Here is a 19,844-nt window from a genome sequence, read left to right as displayed (position 1 = left end):
GTTCATATCGATGCCTTCTTGTAGTGGTTTCATCAGTCTTCTTTGGGATTTTTATACTTACTCCGTGTCTGTATGCTAATTTTGACTCTTTCATTATAGCAACCGACGATCCAGTTGTCATTATGGGCCGCCGCCCTGCCCGGTGGTGAGTGCTGAACCCATGCAGTTTTCCTATTGTAAAAAGGGAAGAATAATTACATTTCTCTTAAAAGACGTTTTCTGGGGGACGGACTATCCGTCACTCAGCGGCCCTGCACTATAAACTCACCCCATGCTTACTTTAATACTTTGTTTTGTCGAGGTTGTGGGTGGGTTGACTCAGGATTACTTAAAGCCCTTCTGTAAGGCTAGAATCAAGTGTGTGCCTCTAAACCTCTTGTCTCACAAGTGAACCTTGTCACAAAGAGTCCCATGCGTTCTTAATGACTTCTGTGTCCATCTTTGCTATTTCGCGGCCTTGTGCTTTGTGGTTCCAACCGGACACCAAGGGCTGACCAGGCAGTAGTAGGCGCCACCTGTCGCGTGTCCTGCAGAGGGCGCCATATTTCCTTAATGTGGCAGAGGCGGGCCTTAGGTCACATGTTCTGAAGTCTTGATGAAAAATGTCATGTTTTACCCTCCTGGCTAGGGGGTGATAATTGTGCTTGGTTTTTGTTTTTTGAGTCTTATATTCATCCTGTTTAATAAGTTGCCTTAGGATCTGTTTTCCTTAACGGAGACTGATTTGAGAGTTGGTGGTCTCTGTCACTAATGCTTGCTATGTTCAGTTACCACCCTCACCCCGAATTTCTCTTCTGCAGTTACCGGTATTGTAAGAACAAGCCGTATCCAAAGTCTCGTTTCTGCCGGGGTGTCCCTGGTAAGTAGTGACAAACTTTTCAAACAGGATCAATTTTGTCTTCGTTCTACCTTATTTACACCAGGATACCACATATTTTTCAGATGCTAAAATCCGCATCTTTGACTTGGGACGAAAAAAGGCAAAAGTTGATGAATTCCCACTTTGTGGCCACATGGTGTCAGATGAATATGAACAACTTTCTTCTGAAGGTCAGCTCCTTCAGGCTTTGCATGGTTGGGAATTGTAATTTATCCCACTGCCTCTACGCCCTTTTGTTTGATGCTGTTTTTTCCCCCACTCAGCGCTGGAAGCTGCCCGTATCTGCGCCAACAAATACATGGTGAAGAGTTGTGGCAAGGATGGCTTTCATATTCGAGTGAGACTCCACCCTTTCCATGTCATCCGAATCAACAAGATGTTGTCCTGTGCTGGGGCTGACAGGTAGGCTGGCAGTTTGGGTTTGGTGTTTTACTAGTAAAGTCAGGTGAGCTGGAGAGATGGCTCTAGTTAAGAGCACTGGCTATGCTTGTAGAGAAACCAATTACTAGCACCTACATAGTCACTCATAACCATCTCTAATTCAAATTCTTTTGTTGTTTGAGACAGGGTTTATGTTATTTTGGCTGTCCTGGACTCTGGAGATCAGGCTATCCTCTGCCTCCCAAGTGCTAGGGTTGAAGGTGTATGCCACTGCACCTACCTCTAATTCCAATTCTGAGATCCAATGGTGGCTTCTGATAGCACCAGGCACACTGGTACACAAGCATAATGTAGACAAAACATTCATAAATAATGTAAATAATAATACTTTTTAAAAGGATGTGGAGACAGCATTCAGACTGCTGGGTTACGTTCTCTTCGTGAAAAAGCTAGAACAAGGACTGGCCTGTGGATTGTAAAACCATAACGGGTCAACAGAACTGAATGCCACAAATATGCCAAAAAAAAAGCCTTAAGTGCCGCTTATTAACCTTGGGGCCCCAAGTAATGTGCTTTGGATCATCTGACAGTGCATGGTTAGGTAGATGTTGAAGGGTTAACAGTGGCCTTCCAGGTAATTGTGTTTGTTGTGTATGCCATGTTGGCCTTGAACTCAGATCTGCCTCCCATTTCAGGAGGTTTGTTGTTTTTTTTTCCTTCCTCTTTGCAGCTAATTAAGCCGACCAAGTCCCTTTCCCCATGGGGACCTGGTGTGCAATGGTTGCAAACAGCAGCCTCCTTGGTAGTGTATGCAGCCTGTTGCCTGTATGGGTTGCTCCAAGGGACCTTGGAGACAATGTTCTGGCAGTTATTCAAGTCTCTTATCTCAATGCTTACTCTCTCTAGGCTCCAGACAGGTATGCGTGGTGCCTTTGGGAAACCCCAGGGCACAGTGGCCAGGGTTCACATTGGCCAGGTCATCATGTCCATCCGCACTAAGCTGCAGAATAAGGAGCATGTGATTGAGGCTCTGCGTAGAGCCAAGTTCAAGTTCCCTGGCCGCCAGAAGGTAAGTGGTATGGAGTTCTTCTGTTTTCTTTTTTGAGACAGGGTCTCTCCGTGTAAGTCTTGGCTGTCCTGGACTCTTTGTAGACCAGGCTGGCCTTGAAGAGTTCTTTTGTTTTCTTGTCCTGATCTCCTTACTGAACTTTTCCCCCCATTTGTCTCTAGATCCACATCTCAAAGAAGTGGGGCTTCACCAAGTTTAATGCAGATGAGTTTGAAGACATGGTTGCTGAGAAGCGGCTCATTCCTGATGGCTGTGGGGTCAAATATATTCCCAATCGTGGTCCCCTGGACAAGTGGAGAGCCCTGCATTCCTGAGGAGGGCTTCCACTGTGATGATCTTCTGTACCCTACCAAATCATGTTCAGTAATAAATCTCACAGCCAGTATTTGTGTCTGATTTCTTGTTTCCAGGTCTCACAAAGACCACCTGCCTCTGACTCCCCGAGTGCTGGAAGGCTTATGCCTGATTCTTAAGAACTAAGGTTTTATGGTTTGGTTAATTGGGGTAATTTAATATAAACTAAGGATACATACAAAGGGTTCAAATTCATGATTTTATTGAAATACGTTAAAACCTGTCTGTCCCTGGCAAGTGCATCAAATAGTGGATGGAGATAGGTGGGCTAGATAAGGCATGACAACTATTTAGGAAACAGGATTGGATCTAGCAAGCTTGGAGTAACAGGCAGTGCTCTTGTAAGCTAGTGGTATAAGGTTTTTAGTAAATTCATGTTCCTGGAGTGTGTCAGTTACAGGACTTGCTCAGGTATAGTCTAGGTCCCAGAGCCTATCCATACTGGAACTTCCGTTGTCATTCTGTCTACCCCAACAGGACACAAGCTCATGGCATTGGCTATATTAGGTAAGAATACTTGTTGAGTTATATGCTTCTGGCCATTTTCTTAAAATAGGCAAGAGGTCTATTTACAAAGGTTGTAGCTCTGAGAGATGCCAGTGTCCTGGTCGAGTTAATGGCCTCTAACCCAGCTGAGATGGCAGGAGTGACAGCAGCAGCAGAGTGGTCAAACTGAAGGGTAGGTTAGCCTGAGCTGCCAGGATCAGTTCCACCTCCACAGGATAATGGTCACTGATGCTGAGAGCCTGGGGAGAGAGCAAGATGCAAGTGTTAGTCCCTGGGGCTGAGGGGCTTAACTGTCAACTCACTTCCCACAATTCCGCCCTCAGACATTGTGCCAGCCCAGCTTTACCTCTTCTTCAGTCAGATGAAAGCTCCTAGGGAAATCGAAGGGAGCTGCAGCTCTCAGCAGTCTCTGACAGCCCTGCCCATGCATCACAATTCGATCATAAGTACAGTTGGTGCTGGCACGCACTGTAGTGTCCTCCCCGTCGGGAATCACCCATTGAAAGCCTGCCTCAGTCCGGAGTAGCAGGCTGTTGAGACGTTTCTTAGTCAGTGATGCACAGTCAGCATTGAAATCTCCAAGCAGGATCACATCCTAAAAGATGAAACAACCAATTGCTTCTTAACCACAGGACAGTCCCACCATCCCCTCCCTCGCAAGCTCTCACCCCCTACCTCATTCTGCCAGCGATTGGAGACATCCAGAAACACATCATATAGGGCGTTCAGCTCCTTCTCTACATCCTTGGGAGTGGTGTGGAGTGGGACCAGCACCACACTTGGAAGGACTGCAAGGCCCAGGAAGCTGAGGCTGCCGCAGCCAGCCTTTCTCCCACACATCCATTTCCCCCTCCCCCAGGAGTGCCAACTACACCCCTCCCATTTCCAAATACCAGGCTCACCTTCCCCTCTTACTTTTGCTAGGGAGAGTGAACTGGGCCACAAATGGTTCTCGGGCGAAAAGGTCATCTCTGTCATTGTACTGGTAGAAATTCAGGACCTGTGTCTTGTCAGACCTGGGAGGACCAAGGGGTGGGAAGCAGGGATCCCAAGTCTTATGTGAAAACAGAGCTAGTGCTCAGGGAAGGACACTTCTGGTTCCTTGTTCTGCCTTTTTTTTTCCTAGAACGTAGGGTTTCTCATATATATAGGTTTTCTTTTTAAAATTTTATCAATACTTTCTTTTTTTTTTTGGTTTTTCTTTTTTCATTTTTGGTTTTTCAGGACAGGGTTTCTCTGTATAGCTTTGGCTGTCCTAGAGTCACTTTGTAGACCTGGCTGGTCTTGAATTCACAGCGATCCACCTGCCTCTGCCTCGGCCTCCTGAGTGCTGGGATTAAGGGCGTGTGCCACTACACCCAGCCAATACTTTCATTTTATCAGTCTGCCACTCCCAGACATAACTCAGCAATGTGAGAAGCACTAGTAACCACCCCTCCCCCACAAAGTCAAATAAAACAAGAATACTCATAGGCACAAAATGAATCAGAGGTCACAAGGCTCGCAGTGTAAAGCAGTTAATCTCAGCCTCCAGGGAGGCGGAGACAGGATGGACTCTCCAAGTTCCTGGCTAGCCTGGGCTACGGAGTGAGATCCTTTATCAGAAAACAAAACCCAGGAAAAATGGTGTTTTGAGACAGGGCTTCTCTGTGCAGTCTCGGCTGTCCTGGACTGGCTTTGTAGACCAGGCTGGCCTTGAACTCACAGCGATCCACCCGCCTCTGCATCCCAAGCGCTGGGATTAAAGGTGTGCACCACCACGTCATAGCTTAGAGATTTATTTTTATTTTATGTATATAAGTGTCTTGCCTGCATGTGTGTCTGTCACCACAGGTCTGCAGAGGCCAGAAGAGAGTGTCAGATCCCCTGGAACTGGAGTTAAAGATGGATGTGTGCTGTTGTGTGAGTGCTGGGAATACAACCCTAGTTCTCTGCAAGGGCAGCAAGTGCTCTTCTACCTAATTTAGCCTCCTGAATAGAGCAGCTGGGTCTTCAGAGCACTAGGCCCAGCTAGAATTGCCTTTATGAGGATCGGACTCAGCACTGTGCTCACCGGTAGATATACACATACTTTTCCTTGTATGTGCTGCGCCCCAGCAGTGAGCTGTTTAGGAAGTTGTAACTCCGGGAATTGTCAAATCTGCCAGGAAACAAACCCAGAGTTAGGGCCCTTGAGGCTCTGAGTGGAATCCAGATTGCACTGAAAGGGCCCTTCTTTACCTTTTAAGTTCTCGGAGCAGAAGTGGGGCAATATTCTGGGAAGAATCCACCACTTCCTGAAGCACCGCGATATCACATCGGGCCAGGATCTGCAGGGAATGAGGGATTACCAGCTCAATTCAGAGCTGTCACCATGGAGAGGCTGGCATTATGGAAAGACTGGCACCAGAGTGGCCTCCGACAGCAGTAGGACTAGGAGGAACCCCGGAAAACAGAGAGCATCACTCCACTATACCTTGCTGTAGCAGCAAGGTCTGGGGTGTGGTATTTGATTGTTAATTGTTTTGTTCCCCGAAGTCTGCTTGCTGTCTTTCACAAGCAGACACCCACATACCCCAAAATGACGTTTTGTAACCTTGCCTAAGAAATTATCCCTGATTGGCTGAATAAAAGGCCTACACCTGGGAAGGGTAGAAGTGAGGCTCCAGAGCTTGGGGACAGAAGGATCACGGGAGGAGAGAGAGAGAAGGAGCAGCGTCACCATGGGAGAGTAAAGAGCACATGGGTCGGGAGGAGGAACCTGACATTCTGCATGGAGAGAACTGGTCCAGAGAGAAAGGATTCAAGCAGATGGCCTGAGATGCGGCTTGGGAGATAGCTTAGGTGGAAATATCTGCCCAGCCCTAGGTTAGGAAAAAAAAGGCTTATTCTAACTCAACTCTATCCAGTGTCTGTGTCTTTTATTGATTATGCTAGTGGGTTAGCTAAAACCACTGTATTAATTATAGGCTTTTAATAATAAAAATTAATTGCCTATGTATCTGCAACACCTTGCCCATTTTTAGAGGAGTTGGTTCGTAATTAAATGATAGTTGAAAGACACTTTTCATATCTGTACACTCACATTTCCCGATGTGCCCTCCTTTTTACTACATGTCCCTGGTCAGGCAGGGCTGAGGGCTTTTGATTAAGGTTCTTAGGGACAGAGATTTATGCACCAATGAACTTACCTGAACTAAGATATCCATCACTGACATCTTGGTCACCTTGGTCAGTGTCAGTCTTTGGGCATTGAAGGCACAAATACGAAAACCTTCAGCCCCACCAGCGAGAAGGATGAGCAGGAGAGCCACAAAAAGGTCACGCATGGCCATGTGTACCATTAGGAGCTCTCCAGAGGAGCCCAGGCCGTCCAGCGTGCATCGGCGCCTCCGCTGATCTTAGTTACGTGCTGCTCTCCTTGCTGCGGGCCCTCAGCAGTTCCCGCATCTCTTCATGGGAAGTGTTTCATCTTCCGCACACACCTAATAAGATACATGCGGTGTGACATAAAACCATCTCAGGAGCCGGGCGTGGTGGCGCACGCCTGTAATCCCAGCACTTGGGAGGCAGAGGCAGGCGGATCACTGTGAGTTCGAGGCCAGCCTGGTCTACAAAGCGAGTCCAGGACAGCCAAGGATACACAGAGAAACCCTGTCTCAAAAGACCAAAAAAAATAATAAATAAATAAATAAATAAATAAATAAAAATAAAACCATCTCAGCCTCTTTTTTTTTTTTTTTTGGATTTTTTGAGACAGGGTTTCTTTGTGTAGCCTTGGGTGTCCTGGACTCACTTTGTAGACCAGGCTGGCCTCGAATTCACAACGATCCGCCTGCCTCTGCCTCCCGAGTGCTGGGATTAAAGGCGAGCGCCACCATGTCCGGCTTTCCGCCCCCACCCACCCCAACCCCCGAACCCCGCCCCCCATCTCAGCCTCTTAAGAACTCAGTAGCCGGGGCTGGAGAGATGGCTCAGCGGTTAAGAGCACTGACTGCTCTTCCAGAGGTCTTGAGTTCAATTCCCAGCAACCACATGGTGGCTCACAACCATCTGTAAGGAGATCTGTCACCCTCTTCTGTGCAGGTGTATAAGCAGGTAGAGCACTGTATACATAATAAATAAATAAATCTTAAAAAAAAAAAAGAACTCAGTAGCCAGAAGCACAACTGCTACCAGCCTAGATTTGCAGAGCTTTTTCATCTTCCCCAGTTGAAACTGTGTACTCAGTAAGTACAACTTCTTTGCCAAGACTGAGGCTAGGAGTTCACACAGGGTCAGCCTCAGCAACAAATTCTATCTATGTGTTTTGTCTTTCATCCTATTTATTTTTTATTTTTTATTTTTTGGTTTTTCGAGACAGGGTCTCTCTGTGTAGCCTTGGCTGGCCTGGACTCACTCTGTAGACCAGGCTGGCCTTGAACTCACAGCGCTCCACCTGCCTCTGCCTCCTGAGTGCTGGGATTAAAGGCGTGCGCCACCACAGCCTGGCCTTCATCCTATTTTTTAAATGTATGTATGTGTATATGCATTGTGCATGAGTGTGAGTGAGTACATGGGTGCATGTGAGTGCATATTCACGTATGTGTATACACATTTGGAGGTTAGAGGTCAATCTCAGGAGCTGTCCACCCTGCTTTTTGAGTCAAACTCCCACTGGACTGGAACTCACCAAATTAGGATAGATTATTTGGCTAGCTGCTGAGCCCTAGGGATCTACCTGTCTCTGCCTCCTCAGTGCTGACATGGTAAGAGCATTTCACCATGTCTGCCTGGGTTTTTTGTTTGTTTGTTTTGGCCTGGTTTTTATGTGAATGCTTTACTGACTGCCCCCAGGCCCTCTGCCTGTTTTCTTGAAACACAATCTGGCTTTGTAGCACAGGATGGTCCCAAACTTGGAGCAATCCTCCTGCCTTAGCCTCTGGAGTGGTAGGATTACATGAGTACACCATTATTCCTGGATGACTCATTCTTTTCTGTGTTTTACTTCCTTGCTCCCATTTTGAGACAGGACTGGTATATCCCAGTCTGGCCTCGAATCTGTGTATGTAGCTCAGGACGACCTTGAATCAAATCTGGAAATTCAGTCTTGCTCCCTCCCTCCCTCCATCTCTCCTTTTCAGATGAGGCTTAAACTCAGTCTTTATCTTTCTAGGTATGGTAGAGAAAGAAGCACTTTACTACTGAGCTACTCCCCAGGCCTGAGATGCTGTCTTTCAAAAACCAAAAGCCAGGCTAGGCGTTGTGGGAAAGATTAAGCTTTGTCACAGGTGGAAGCAATCTTGGCGGGCTTTACCCTTGGGGCACACCATGAATACCTTGTGAGAGACTGTATGGAGCCTTCCTGGGCTTGGAATTCAGGAAGCCTACCTGGGAACCCCACCGTGGCTATTGATGTCCTAATTGACCCTCAAGGGAGGAGACCGCCCTTTGCATGTGACTGGGAAGGTGGTGAGGAGAAAAACAAGAGGTTGAGAGAAGGCGAGGAGAGCGCGGAGAGAGAGGAAGGGACCGGACCAGCTCGTGGGACAGAGACACCTAAGAACCCGTCCTGCCGACGGATTCCAGGAGGTTTACTCTTCTGTCCCTTTAACCTTTTTTTCCTTCTTGTATATGCTAGTTGGGTTGTATAATAAAGTTTAATTGTTAATAAACAGAGCCAACAAGGCGTGGTGACCCGTAATTCCATTGCCAGGGAGGTGAGGGCAAGAAGATCACAAGTTTGAGGTGATCTTGAAACCCTACTTAAAGTGATACCTTACTTAAAAACTCAACCACAGCCGGGCATGGTGGCGCACACCTGTAATCCTAGCACTTAGGAAGCAGAGGCAGGCGGATCGCTGTGGGTTCGAGGCCGGTGTGGCCCACAGAATGAATTTCCCGACAGCCAGGGCTACACAGAGAAACCCTGTCTTGAAAACAAAAAACAAAACAAAACAAACGAACAACAAAAAAAAAGAGTCATCATGAACAAAGCCCACCCTCTGGAATTAAAGAAATTTATGGAAAAGGAATTTTCATTAAAGCTAAGTGCAGGCGGACATGTACAAGGAACACTGCAGGGCTTTGACCCTTATGAGTCTTGTCACCTATGAATATGTGGAGATGGCAACTAGTGGGCAGCAGGGTAGCATTGGAATGACCGTCATATAAGAAAATAGCATCATCATGTTAGAAGGCTCAGAAAGCATCAAAACAACGGCTCTTCAACAGAGGGTTGCAGGGTTTCTTTGACTACGATATAGAATCAGGTCATATACATACCAATGTAAATAAATAAAACAATTAGGTTCCCTTCTCCTGGCCTGTCTGTGCATTTGTCCTTCTGTGACTGTCCTATTGAGTATCATGTCCTCACAGTTTATTCTTGTTGTATAATATGTCAAAATAGTTTTCCTTTAAAAAAAAAGTCCTAAATGTTCCTTCGGTTCTGTTTGTAATTATGTGTATGTATGTGGAGGTCTATGTACATGGGGCTGTCTAAGGAGGCCAGAGAAAGAGGAAGAGTTGGAGCTCCAGGAGCTGAATTGAGAGTCACTTGTGAGCCGCCCGATGCAGGCGCTGGGAACCATGCCTCTGCTCTCTGCAAGGGCGGGGGCACTCTGAGAATTTCTCTAGCCCTTCTTCCTTCTTTTTTTTTTTTTTTAAGACAGGGTCTCTCTGTGTAGTCCTGGCTGTCCTAGACTCACTTTGTAGACCAGGCTGGCCTCGAACTCACAGTGATCCGCCTGCCTCTGCCTCCCGAGTGCTGGGATTACAGGCGTGTGCCACCACACCCAGCTGTTTGCTTGTTTTTTTGTGGCAAACTGACCTTGAACTTCCGATCCTGCCTCTCTACCTCACCCAAAGCGGAATTACAGGTATATACCACGAATCTTGGCTTATGCAGAGCTGGGGATGGAACCCAGGGCCTCCTATGTCGGCTATACTATGTAAACCTCATAATTAGGCAAGTACTGTACCAATTGAATCATACTGTAGCTCAGCCATTTTGAAAAATGCAAGCACCTCAATTTCCTAAAGCAGAACAACTAATTCATATGATAGTTCTATTTTTAAGGTACACCAACTTTTCCAGTGGGAATGAAGTCAAACCGTTATTCTTTTTTTCGAGACAGGGTTTTTCTCTGTGTAGCTTTGGCTGTCCTGGACTTACTTTGTAGGCCAGGCTGGCCTTGAACTCATGGCAATCTGCCTGCCTCTGCCTCCCGAGTGCTGGGATTAAAGGTGTGTGCCACCAGGCCCGGCTTCTTTCTTCTTAATCTTTTTCTTTTTTTCACATTTATTTGTGTGTGTTTGTGTATGTACACGTGTGCATGGATCTATGGGGAGTCTGATTTTTCCTTCCACCATGTGGGTTCCAGGGATGAAAGTCAGGCCATGTTTGGCAGCAAATGTCTTTATCTGCTGAGCCCATCTCTCTCTTTCTACATGTGACATGTTATGTGCTTTTCCCCCTTTGCTTATTTCATACATAAGTCCCAGTTTATAACCAAGGCTGGCCTGGAACTCACTCTGTAGTCCTAGGCTGGCCTCAACTTTCCTGGGTGTTCCTAGCTCCCCCTCTGTGAGCCCCTTTGTCTTAGGTTCACTCTGCCTTTTTTTTTTTTTTTGACACAGGGTTTCTCTGTGTTATCTTAGCTGTCCTTTATCATATCTTTTGAGCTCAGCTCTTTACTGTCCTCCCTGTCCTTGTCACATTCTGAAGCATGAGGGCCTCTGCTTCTGTCTGCTTGCTTATCAGTCACTCTGTCCCTTTCCCCCGCTGTTAGTTTCTTTCTGCCTGTCTTTTTCTGCCCATCTCAGTGTTTCTGTCACAGTATGTTCCTGGCTGGCCTTGGTATTTATTTCTCCCTGGCCACCTGCTCTGTCACTCATACTTATTTTGGTCTCCTTGCACTGGTGCCTGTTCTGGGACACACGTGAGCACTGGTGCAGCTCACACTGGCCAAGCTACCTTTGGAGACTGAGACCACTAGGGCTCTGGAAAAGAAGAACCAGAAAGAATGACTGTTCCAGGCCTCAGCTCAACGCCCATCGCAGTCTTCCAAGCCAGTCTTACTTCTGACTCGAAGGTCTTTCCCCCTCTGAGGCAACCCCCTCCCTTTCCCTAGCCGGCAGGGTTCTCATACCTTGGCAAAGAACTCGGCCCCACGCCAGCCTCGGCCTTGAACCGAATGAAAAAGTCCCCAGAAGCGCAGCGCCGGCCAGGGGAGAATAAGGATGTGTGTGTGGTAAGGTGGGGGTGGAAGGGAAGAGGAAGCCTGCTTCCAGACCCACCCAAAGGGGCCGGTCCCACAGGCAACTCTTGGGTCCCAAACAGCAGAGCTGGGCTCCGCCCCTCCGCCCAGAAGGCGGTGCTTGGGAACTGGCCCCTTGCCCGCCCACCTCGCCCTTGTTGGGCGCTTCCTCTGCAAATGGAATGCAACTTGTGGACCTGAGTGTGACTTGTGCCACCCTCGCTGAGGAGCAGCAGCCCATCATTGGGGCAATTACCTGGACCTAAGGACTAAGGTGAGGAGATTTACTTGCTTCTTCTCTGGCCCTAACCCTTCCCCGCATCAGGGAGCGGAGCAGAGTCCGTCTTCTCTCTAAGTTCTCAGACCTTGAAACTCAATGCAGTTGTGCACTCCTAAATTAGGTCTGCTGTGTTACCGCTCAAAAACCCAAAGCAAGGGGCCTTCTGCACAAGATAGGCAGCGTGACTGCCGACTGAGTCCGTTCAGGTCCCCACTGGATGACTATGGAGTGGCAGTTTAGAAAAATGTCCCATAGCCGGGTATGGTGGCGCATGTCTTTAATCCCAGCACTCGGGAGGCAGAGGCAGGGGGATCTCTGAGTTCGAGGCCAGCCTGGTCTACAAAGTAAGTCCAGGACAGCCAAGGCTACACAGAGAAACTGTGTCTTGGAAAAAAAAAGAAACAAAAAATAAAGAAAAGAAGAGGAGGAGGGGGGCCAGGCGTGGTGGCACACGCCTTTAATCCCAGCACTCAGGAGGCAGAGGCAGACGGATCTTTGTGAGTTTGAGGCCAGCCTGGTGGTCTACAAAGACAGTTTAGGACAGTCAGGGCTACACAGAGAAACCCTGTATCGAAAAACCGAAAACAAAAAAGAGAGAGAGAGAGAGAGAGAGAGAGAGAGAGAGAGAGAGAGAGAGAGAGAGGTCCCATGGCAGAAATTTGTTTTTTAGTTTTGGTACTACATGAATGCTAGGCAAGTGCTCTATCCTGGAGAGAGCCACCCCCACCCCCACCCCCAGCTCACTGGGGCAAATAATACAGTATAATCAATAAATTTGAGTTTTAAAAAATGTGCCATGATGTGATGGCATTTGCCTTTAATTTCAGCACTTGGAAAGTCAGAGGTGGGTATGTATCACTGAGTTTGGGGCCGGCCTGGTCTACATAGTAAGTTCCAGGCTAGCCAGGGATCACAGTAAAGCCCCCTGTCTAAAAAAAGAAAAAAGAGCCGGCGTGGTGGCGCACGCCTTTAGTCCCAGCACTCGGGAGGCAGAGGCAGGTGGATCGCTGTGAGTTCAAGGCCAGCCTGGTCTACAGAGTGAGTCCAGGACAGCCAAGCTACACAGAGAAACCCTGCCTCGAAAAACAAAAAAAAAAAAAAAAAAAAAAAAAGAAAGAAAGAAACAAGAGAAGAAAAAGAAAAGAAAGAAAGCAAGAAAGCAAGCAAGCTTTTTGTGATGCACACATAATGCCAGAATTTCGGAAACAGGGGCTGGAGGATTGTTGTGATTTCAAGTCCAGTCTAGGCCACATAGTGAGTTTGAGGCCAGTGTGGGCTATGTGTCTATACTGCTTTAAATGGAGGGGGTAGATAAAAGAGCATTTCTGAGACTTTCTGCCAACCAACTTAGGCCCCATGCTCAGTAAGAGACCTTGCTTCAAAAGTAGCAAAGCACAAAATGGTAGACACGCGCACTCATGCCCTTTTCTGGCCTCAGAGGCGGAAGGAGAGGGAAAGGCAATAAGGAGAGGGGTTCCTCCAGCCTAGGACTTGCGTGGCTCCAGGCAATGACGCTGTGTAGTTAACGTCATCTACAGATACTACAATTAAGGAACCAAAGACACTGGGTTTAGCAGTCTAGAGCCAAAACCTTGATGGGAAGTGGGTGGGGCGAGGCTGTCTCCGGCGGCCGTCAAGCGACCTAAGCGTGTTTTGCGACAGCAGGCAAGGCGCTGTCCTCGGCTTGCTTTCCGGCGGATTCGCGGACTCCAAGGCCGCTGAGGCGAGCCTTCTAGTAAGTGTGGCTCTCCAAGGCAACAACGTCGGCTCCTGGCCCTAGCGGCGGCTCTTCTCTGTACAGAGAGCAGTGCCAGGGAGACTGAGCAGAGGAGGACACCAGCTGGCCTGGGGCAGGAGGCGCTCCGGGCTTCGGGGGCGGGCCCGGAGCCAGAGGAGATGCCCCTACACGTGAAGTGGCCCTTCCCCACGGGGCCGCGGCTCACCTGGACGCTAGCCAGCAGCGTCGTCATGGGGCTGGTCGGCACCTACAGCTGCTTCTGGACCAGTGAGTGGCCAAAGGCCAAGGCAGAGTCTGTTCACAGGCCCCCGGCCCGGCCAGGGTTACAGTTTGGTTTGGGTACGGGGGTGTGGCGGGGTGCTGTTGTGGCGCGGGAGGAAGCCTTGGGCAGGTGGCGGTGAGCTAGAGCCTGAGGCTGATTTCTCTACCCAGAGTACATGAACCACCTCACCGTACACAACAAGGAAGTGCTGTACGAGCTCATTGAGAAGCGAGGCCCTGCCACCCCCCTCATCACGGTCTCCAACCACCAGTCCTGCATGGATGACCCTCATCTCTGGGGTACTGTGCTAGTATACCGGGTGCAGGGAAACAAAACAGAGCAGGCACCCGCCAAAGACAGAATAGAGTCACTTCTCACCAGGCTTTTGGTAAAAACTTGGCATTGTTTGTGGAGTATACTGCCCAGCTGCTGGGAGTTTTGTGTGTGTGTGTCTCCCCTAGGATTCCTTCAAGGAATGTGATTTGGACAGGATATCAGAAATGTAGGAGTGTGGAAGTAGCCATGGCACATCAAGTACTTTGCTTTTTCCTAGGGATCCTGAAACTCCGGCACATCTGGAACCTGAAGTTGATGCGTTGGTGAGGACGAATCTGTATGGTAGCAATGGCGGGCGTTGTGCTGGCTGGGGAGAGCTGGGGACAAGCAGTAAGAAGTCTTGAAGGGAGGGTGACTGGCTCTGTTGCTGCTCTAGGACCCCAGCAGCGGCAGACATCTGCTTCACCAAGGAGCTGCACTCCCGCTTCTTCAGCTTGGGCAAGTGTGTGCCTGTGTGTCGAGGTGAGCTGCCCTCGGGAGGCATATCCAGGCCTCTCTGGGAGGCAAGGGAGTTGGTGGCCAGTGTCTCTGTCTTAGAAGGATACAGGGGGCCATGGCATAGTAGTATAGGTGGCAGAAGGTAGCGAAAAGGATGACCTCTTAGACTCTCTGCAGCTGCCTAAGGATTGTCCAGAACTCTGCTGTTAGACTGTTAGAACTCAAGGAAGCTTTTTACTTTTTTTTTTCTCCAGAACTCTGCTGTTAGAACTCAAGGAAGCTTTTTACTTTTTTTTTTTATTTTCCAGAACTCTGCTGTTAGAACTCAAGGAAGCTTTTTACCTTTTTTATTTTTTGTTTTTTCAAGACAAGGTCTCTCTGTGTAGCCTTGGCTGTCCTGGACTCACTTTGTAGACCAGGCTGGCTTCCAACTCACAGAGATCTGCCTGCCTGTGCCTCCCGAGTGCTGGGATTAAAGGTGTGTGTCATGCTGGCCAAAACATTATTTTCAAAGATGGCAATGATCTAATTACATGAGACTGAAACAGAGTGTGTGGTACTTTGTTTCTGTATTAAATTAAACAAATAATTTTTCTCTAAGCCTAAGATTTGTAGTTGACCTTTAAGCATTGAAGTGATTTTACACAGGTAGAAATAGAATTTGCAAAAGCTGAGCAGTGTGATCTGCTGTTTGAAAAGCATACTGTCCTTTTCACTTGCCAAGTTCAAGTTCAGAGGGTATATTAGACTAGTGGGTTTTGCTAGAGGAGCAAACACCTGTGCTGATCACCCCTGCTGTATACTGCCATCCCAAGTAGGGAACCTGTGGCTCTTTTTGCTCCCTGAAATCATCCCAACTTCTAGCCCTGTCGAGGTTGTGCTGAGACTTCTGAACCCCTAATCATATTTTCCAAACAACAGGCTTACAGAGAATGGTGGAAAGGCAACTGGTTCTGTGTGCCTTTTGGTTCTTTCTTTCTTGTTTTGTTTTTTTGAGACAGGGTCTCTCTGTGTAGCCCTGGCTGTCCTAGACTCACTTTGTAGACCAGGCTGGCCTTGAACTCAAAGTGATCCACCTGCCTCTGCCTCCTGAGTACTGGGATTACAGGTGTGCGCCACCACATGCAGCTCTTTCTTTTTAAAAAAACTGATTTTATGGGGCTGGAGAAGTGGCTCAGAGGTTAAGAGCACTGGCTGCTCTTCCAGAGGTCATGAGTTCAATTCCCAGCAACCACATGGTGGCTCACAACCATTTATAATGTGATCTGATGCCCTCTTCTGGTGTGAAGACATATACATAGTCAGAATACTATATACATAGTAAATAAATAAATCTTTTTTAAAAATGATTTTATTTAGGTCTAAAAGTGTTCTATCTGCATGTACACCTACAGGCCAGAAGAGGGCATTAGAGGGCATTGATGGTTGTGAGCCACCACATAGTTGCTGGGAATTGAACTCAGGACCTCTGGAAGAGCCATCTCTCCAGCCTTAATGATTCTCCCTCTCATCCCCCACCCCAGACAAGGAACTCTCTATCCGAGACTGTGAGATTCTTTTTTTTCCTGAGACAGTTTCTCTGTGTAGCCTTGGCTGTCCTGGACTCACTTTGTAGACCAGGCTGGCCTCAAACTCACAGAGACCTGCCTGCCTCTGCCTCTGCCTCTGCCTCTCGAGTGCTGGGATTACACGCATGGGCCAGCAGACCTGGAGACTGCAAGATTCTTACTATGTCCAGGTGACTCCAGGTTGCTAGCCCACAAGAGGTGTCAGGCCTCTACATCTGCAGTGCGTCTGATGGCTGGACTACTGGATCAGATTTGGGTTGCCTTTCCTCAATCCAGTGTGATCATCTTAGAATGTCTTCAAGGTTTTACTAGCCTCAGCAGCTTAACTGTAGTTCTCAGTTTTTTTCCAGTCTTTTTGTTTGTTTTGAGACATGGTCTCATGTAACCCAGGCTGGCCTTGAAATTCCAATTAGTTCTCCCAAGTTTCTCAGTCTCTTCTGTGTTTTTTGCTTACTAAAGTGTTCTCCCTTGGCTCAGAAACCTCAGGGAAGGTTGAAACAGTGGCATCCAAAGAGTAGAGAGGCTCTGGAGCTGATCTTCAGTCAGTAAATGTGTGTGTGTGTGTGTGTGTGTGTGTGTGTGTGTGTGTGTGTGTGTGTGTGTGTGTTAGGGGAGTAGGTTCCAGCAGGGCAGGCCTTAGGAGCAGAGAGAAGTGGAGTTGCCATGGCTATCATTTCAGTAAGAGATACTATCTAGCTAGATGTCCTGATGCACGCTTGTTATCCAGCACCAGGAAAGCTGAGGCAGAATTGCCAGAAGTTTGAGGCCAGCTTAGGTTCCATAGTAATATCTGTCTCAAAAAAAGAAAGTGCTGTTTGCATAAGATAGGCACTAAGAGGTTGAGAGGATGTTTTGTATTGATACAAGATCTTACTGTGTTGCCCATCCTGACCTCAAACTCACAGCAGTCCTGTTGTCTCAGCTTCCCAAGTACTGGGATACAGGCACGAACCACCGTGCCCCTCTTGTGAGAAGGACAATGGTCAAACCAACAGTGTGAAGGGCCAGGGTACCAGAGACTTGGATATGGTCAAACCAACAATGTGGAGCCAAGCGTGGTGGCGCACGCCTTTAATCCCAGCACTCGGGAGGCAGAGGCAGGCGGATCACTGTGAGTTCAAGGCCAGCCTGGTCTATAAAGTGAGTCCAGGACAGCCAAGGTTAACACAAACAGACCCTGTCTGAAAAAAAACAAAAACAAAAAACAAAACAACCCAACAATGTGAAGGGCCAGGATAGCAGGGTGGAACAGGCTCTAGAAATAGTTGGGGTTGTCTATGGATGGTGCTGTGGGGGGTGAACTGTTGCCCCTCTCCTACTGAGGATGAGCCAGGAGTGGGCCCTGAATCTCTTTACTAAGGTTTGGAGAGATTGATGTCTTCCCCAGAGAATGGACTAAAGAGAACAGACCTTTCTCTGCAGGAGACGGTGTCTACCAGAAAGGGATGGACTTCATTTTGGAGAAGCTTAACCATGGGGACTGGGTACACATCTTTCCAGAAGGTCAGTTGGGTGCTTGGTCAGGGCCCTCCAGCATGTATGGTTCTAGGCCCAAGCCTTCTATCTGTGTTCTCTCATTAGGGAAAGTAAACATGAGTTCTGAATTCCTGCGCTTCAAGTGGGGTAAGTGTTGCTGGCCAAGCTGACACAACCAACTTCCCCATCCAATGATTGCCCTTTGGGTCCCTGGCTTCATTCCTCTCTCTGATGGGTATGTCAGGAGCAGTGAGAAGGGGACAGGTGGTAAGTCAAGGACTAGTATTTATTTATTTATTTTGTTTTTTCGAGACAGGGTTTCTCTGTGTAGCCTTGGCTGTCCTGGACTCACTTTGTAGACCAGGCTGGCCTCGAACTCACCGCGATCCGCCTGCCTCTGCCTCCCAAGGGCTGGGATTAGAGGCGTGCGCCACCACGCCCGGCAAGGATCAGTATTTAATTGGGAGATGGTAGAATTGACAATGGCTAGAGATTGGCAGGGAAGCTTGGACCAGCTTGTGCCAATACTTCTGCTTCTCTCCTAAGTAGGAATTGGAAGGCTGATTGCTGAGTGTCATCTCAACCCCATTATCCTGCCACTGTGGCACGTTGGTGAGTCAGGGGTTGGGGGCAGAGAGGGGACCTTCCTTAGATGTTGTTAAGGGGGATTGGGTTGTTCGGTGGCTGAGAGAAGTGCCTGGGGCTTTCTCTGGTATCTGCTTTCCCCAATGGCTGGCTTTCTATCCACTCTGGTACAGGAATGAATGATGTCCTCCCTAACAGCCCACCCTACTTCCCTCGCTTTGGACAGGTGGGTAGGCACTGCTGACTCTTGTCTGTCTATCTACTTGCCTGCTCTCTGCCCTGTGCCTCTTAGCCCATACTATAAAGGATTGATTGAGGCATTGCTGAGCATGATCATGTAGTGGAGGGGCTAAGTGGATTTTTCTGGAAGCAAGGCCTTTAGAATAAGAGTTGAAAATCAGGCATGGGGTGGGGGGTGGGATACAAGGTTGGGCAGGACAGATCATTGATAGGATGGGTCCCAGGACTGGGCTGGCCCTTGAGTACCACCAAGCCCATCAAGGACAATGCATGGCTCTGGCTCCACACATCATATGGGCTGGAATGATAGGTTCATGTTATCCTTACAGAAAATCACCGTGCTGATTGGGAAGCCCTTCAGTGCGCTCCCTGTGCTTGAGCGGCTCCGGGCGGAGAACAAGTCGGCTGTGAGTTTCCTCCCAGGGTCCCCTAGCTATCCTTGGCCTTCCCAGCCCCTCAGACCCCCAGGGCACCTCAGCCATGGTCCTTGAGGAAAGCAGGCCAGTACCATCCTTGCTCTCAGGTGGAGATGCGGAAAGCCCTCACAGACTTCATTCAAGAGGAATTCCAGCGGTTGAAGATGCAGGCAGAACAGCTCCACAACCACTTCCAGCCTGGAAGATAGGCTTTGACTGCCCAGGCCGTGCCGTGCAGTCCTTAGCCAAGGGAGCACAGGGCCCTGCCGGGTTTGGGAAGTGGTGATGCAAAACCCTGCGCAGATCTGCTTGGCTCTGTATTGCCGTTGAGATTCTTCCCTGAACAAAACTGAGGCTGGGAGATAGACTGATGCTTTTAACTGAGATGCATTGATTGGCTCATAATCCCTGCTAGATACCCTTTCTTATCCTCAAGCATCCGACTCCTCTGGGTCTTGTGGGCTAAATGAAGAGCCTTGGCCGCCTGTCCCTCACAGTTGGCTGAGAAGGGAGGAACACTTAGGGGCCTCCTTCTACCTCTCTCAGGGGCTAGCATTGGGAAGGAGCAAAGCAGGCAGCTGAGCAACTAGCTAGGTAGGAGAGTACATGTCCCGGCCATAGGTGCAGAAAGAAGACCCAAATGGCCCCCGGACGGGCTACCACTTGCCTACCTTTGCCCAGGAGCTGCTCATAACCTCCTCAGGGATGGCTGCCAGCCAGCTCATTCTTCTACCTGAGCTTCTCCCACCACAAGTTTTGTCCTTGGGTGGCCTGTAGGCAAGAAGAGGTATTGGCCAGGATTCAAGCACAGCTAAGCTGAACTAAAAAGAGCCCTCAAGTCTTGACCATGAAACTCTGTTGTCGGGGCCTACCCACTTGTCTAACCTTTTTTGCCTTGACATCCATCCCCTCTATCCTGGGATTTGGGTTTTACTGTTTTTAGAGTAATAAAACATGTTTGTTGTGCCACCATGCCTCTCTGTTCTGTGTAGGAACGCACGTGGGAAGTACCTTGCTGGACAAGGAAACGGGGCCCTTGAGCCTGGCTGCATACAGTGAAATCATTCCAGTAGATAGACAGTGGGGTCTCTCTGT

At 48.5% G+C, this 19,844-nt stretch overlaps 3 protein-coding genes across 11 annotated transcripts; 2 read left to right on the top strand and 1 right to left on the bottom strand.

Moving 5' to 3' along the window:
* Positions 1-2,715, top strand: RPL10 (ribosomal protein L10). Its single transcript, XM_084790846.1, has 6 exons — positions 1-145; positions 801-859; positions 943-1,050; positions 1,144-1,282; positions 2,168-2,330; positions 2,492-2,715. The coding sequence occupies exons 1-6, from the start codon at positions 123-125 to the stop codon at positions 2,642-2,644; spliced, it is 645 nt and encodes a 214-aa protein (XP_084646972.1). The 5' UTR covers positions 1-122; the 3' UTR covers positions 2,645-2,715.
* Positions 2,716-2,869: 154 nt separating this feature from the next.
* On the bottom strand, positions 2,870-11,455 carry DNASE1L1 (deoxyribonuclease 1 like 1). Of its 2 annotated transcripts, none has more exons than XM_084790836.1 (8): positions 11,303-11,455; positions 6,362-6,655; positions 5,412-5,500; positions 5,245-5,331; positions 4,107-4,207; positions 3,867-3,979; positions 3,538-3,786; positions 2,870-3,430 (listed from the first exon to the last, which is right to left on the bottom strand). In XM_084790836.1, the coding sequence occupies exons 2-8, from the start codon at positions 6,512-6,514 to the stop codon at positions 3,308-3,310; spliced, it is 915 nt and encodes a 304-aa protein (XP_084646962.1). In that variant the 5' UTR covers positions 6,515-6,655; positions 11,303-11,455; the 3' UTR covers positions 2,870-3,307. The 2 variants fall into 2 exon arrangements, with proteins under 2 accessions (XP_084646962.1, XP_084646963.1); XM_084790837.1 differs by having other exon boundaries at positions 5,263-5,331.
* An 85-nt stretch (positions 11,456-11,540) lies between these two features.
* Positions 11,541-19,718, top strand: TAFAZZIN (tafazzin, phospholipid-lysophospholipid transacylase). 8 transcript variants are annotated; one of them, XM_084790840.1, is made up of 11 exons: positions 11,541-11,684; positions 13,492-13,767; positions 13,861-13,989; positions 14,244-14,289; positions 14,403-14,488; positions 17,455-17,535; positions 17,614-17,655; positions 18,055-18,120; positions 18,267-18,319; positions 18,663-18,740; positions 18,857-19,718. In XM_084790840.1, exons 2-11 carry the CDS (start codon positions 13,587-13,589, stop codon positions 18,956-18,958), a joined length of 864 nt encoding a protein of 287 aa, XP_084646966.1. In that variant the 5' UTR covers positions 11,541-11,684; positions 13,492-13,586; the 3' UTR covers positions 18,959-19,718. The 8 variants fall into 8 exon arrangements, with proteins under 8 accessions (XP_084646966.1, XP_084646965.1, XP_084646969.1 ...); XM_084790839.1 differs by having other exon boundaries at positions 11,554-11,684; positions 13,356-13,767; XM_084790843.1 differs by having other exon boundaries at positions 11,558-11,684; positions 13,353-13,695; positions 18,058-18,120.
* Positions 19,719-19,844: the final 126 nt, after the last annotated feature.

This window comes from Acomys minous (genome assembly GCF_964271855.1).
Source record: "Acomys minous genome assembly, chromosome: 7".
NCBI classification, from domain to species: Eukaryota; Metazoa; Chordata; class Mammalia; order Rodentia; family Muridae; genus Acomys; species Acomys minous.
The sequence above is the reverse complement of the archived record's forward strand: the minus strand, read 5'-3'. Positions and strand labels throughout refer to the sequence as shown.

What these genes read in the sequence shown, in the direction of transcription:
- RPL10 (XM_084790846.1), top strand. Translation starts at nt 123, where the DNA reads ATGGGCCGCCGCCCTGCCCGGTG. An exon ending in TGAACAACTTTCTTCTGAAG is followed by an intron (nt 1,051 to 1,143) that starts GTCAGCTCCTTC and finishes TCCCCCACTCAG; the next exon opens with CGCTGGAAGCTGCCCGTATC. An exon ending in AGTTCCCTGGCCGCCAGAAG is followed by an intron (nt 2,331 to 2,491) that starts GTAAGTGGTATG and finishes ATTTGTCTCTAG; the next exon opens with ATCCACATCTCAAAGAAGTG.
- DNASE1L1 (XM_084790836.1), bottom strand. Translation starts at nt 6,514, where the DNA reads ATGGTACACATGGCCATGCGTGACCTTTTTGTGGCTCTCCTGCTCATC. An exon ending in CTGCTCCGAGAACTTAAAAG is followed by an intron (nt 5,332 to 5,411) that starts GTAAAGAAGGGC and finishes GTTTCCTGGCAG; the next exon opens with ATTTGACAATTCCCGGAGTT. An exon ending in AAGTATGTGTATATCTACCG is followed by an intron (nt 4,208 to 5,244) that starts GTGAGCACAGTG and finishes TGGTCCTCCCAG; the next exon opens with GTCTGACAAGACACAGGTCC.
- TAFAZZIN (XM_084790840.1), top strand. Translation starts at nt 13,587, where the DNA reads ATGCCCCTACACGTGAAGTGGCCCTTCCCCACGGGGCCGCGGCTCACC. An exon ending in GTGTGTGCCTGTGTGTCGAG is followed by an intron (nt 14,489 to 17,454) that starts GTGAGCTGCCCT and finishes CTTTCTCTGCAG; the next exon opens with GAGACGGTGTCTACCAGAAA. An exon ending in GGTACACATCTTTCCAGAAG is followed by an intron (nt 17,536 to 17,613) that starts GTCAGTTGGGTG and finishes TTCTCTCATTAG; the next exon opens with GGAAAGTAAACATGAGTTCT.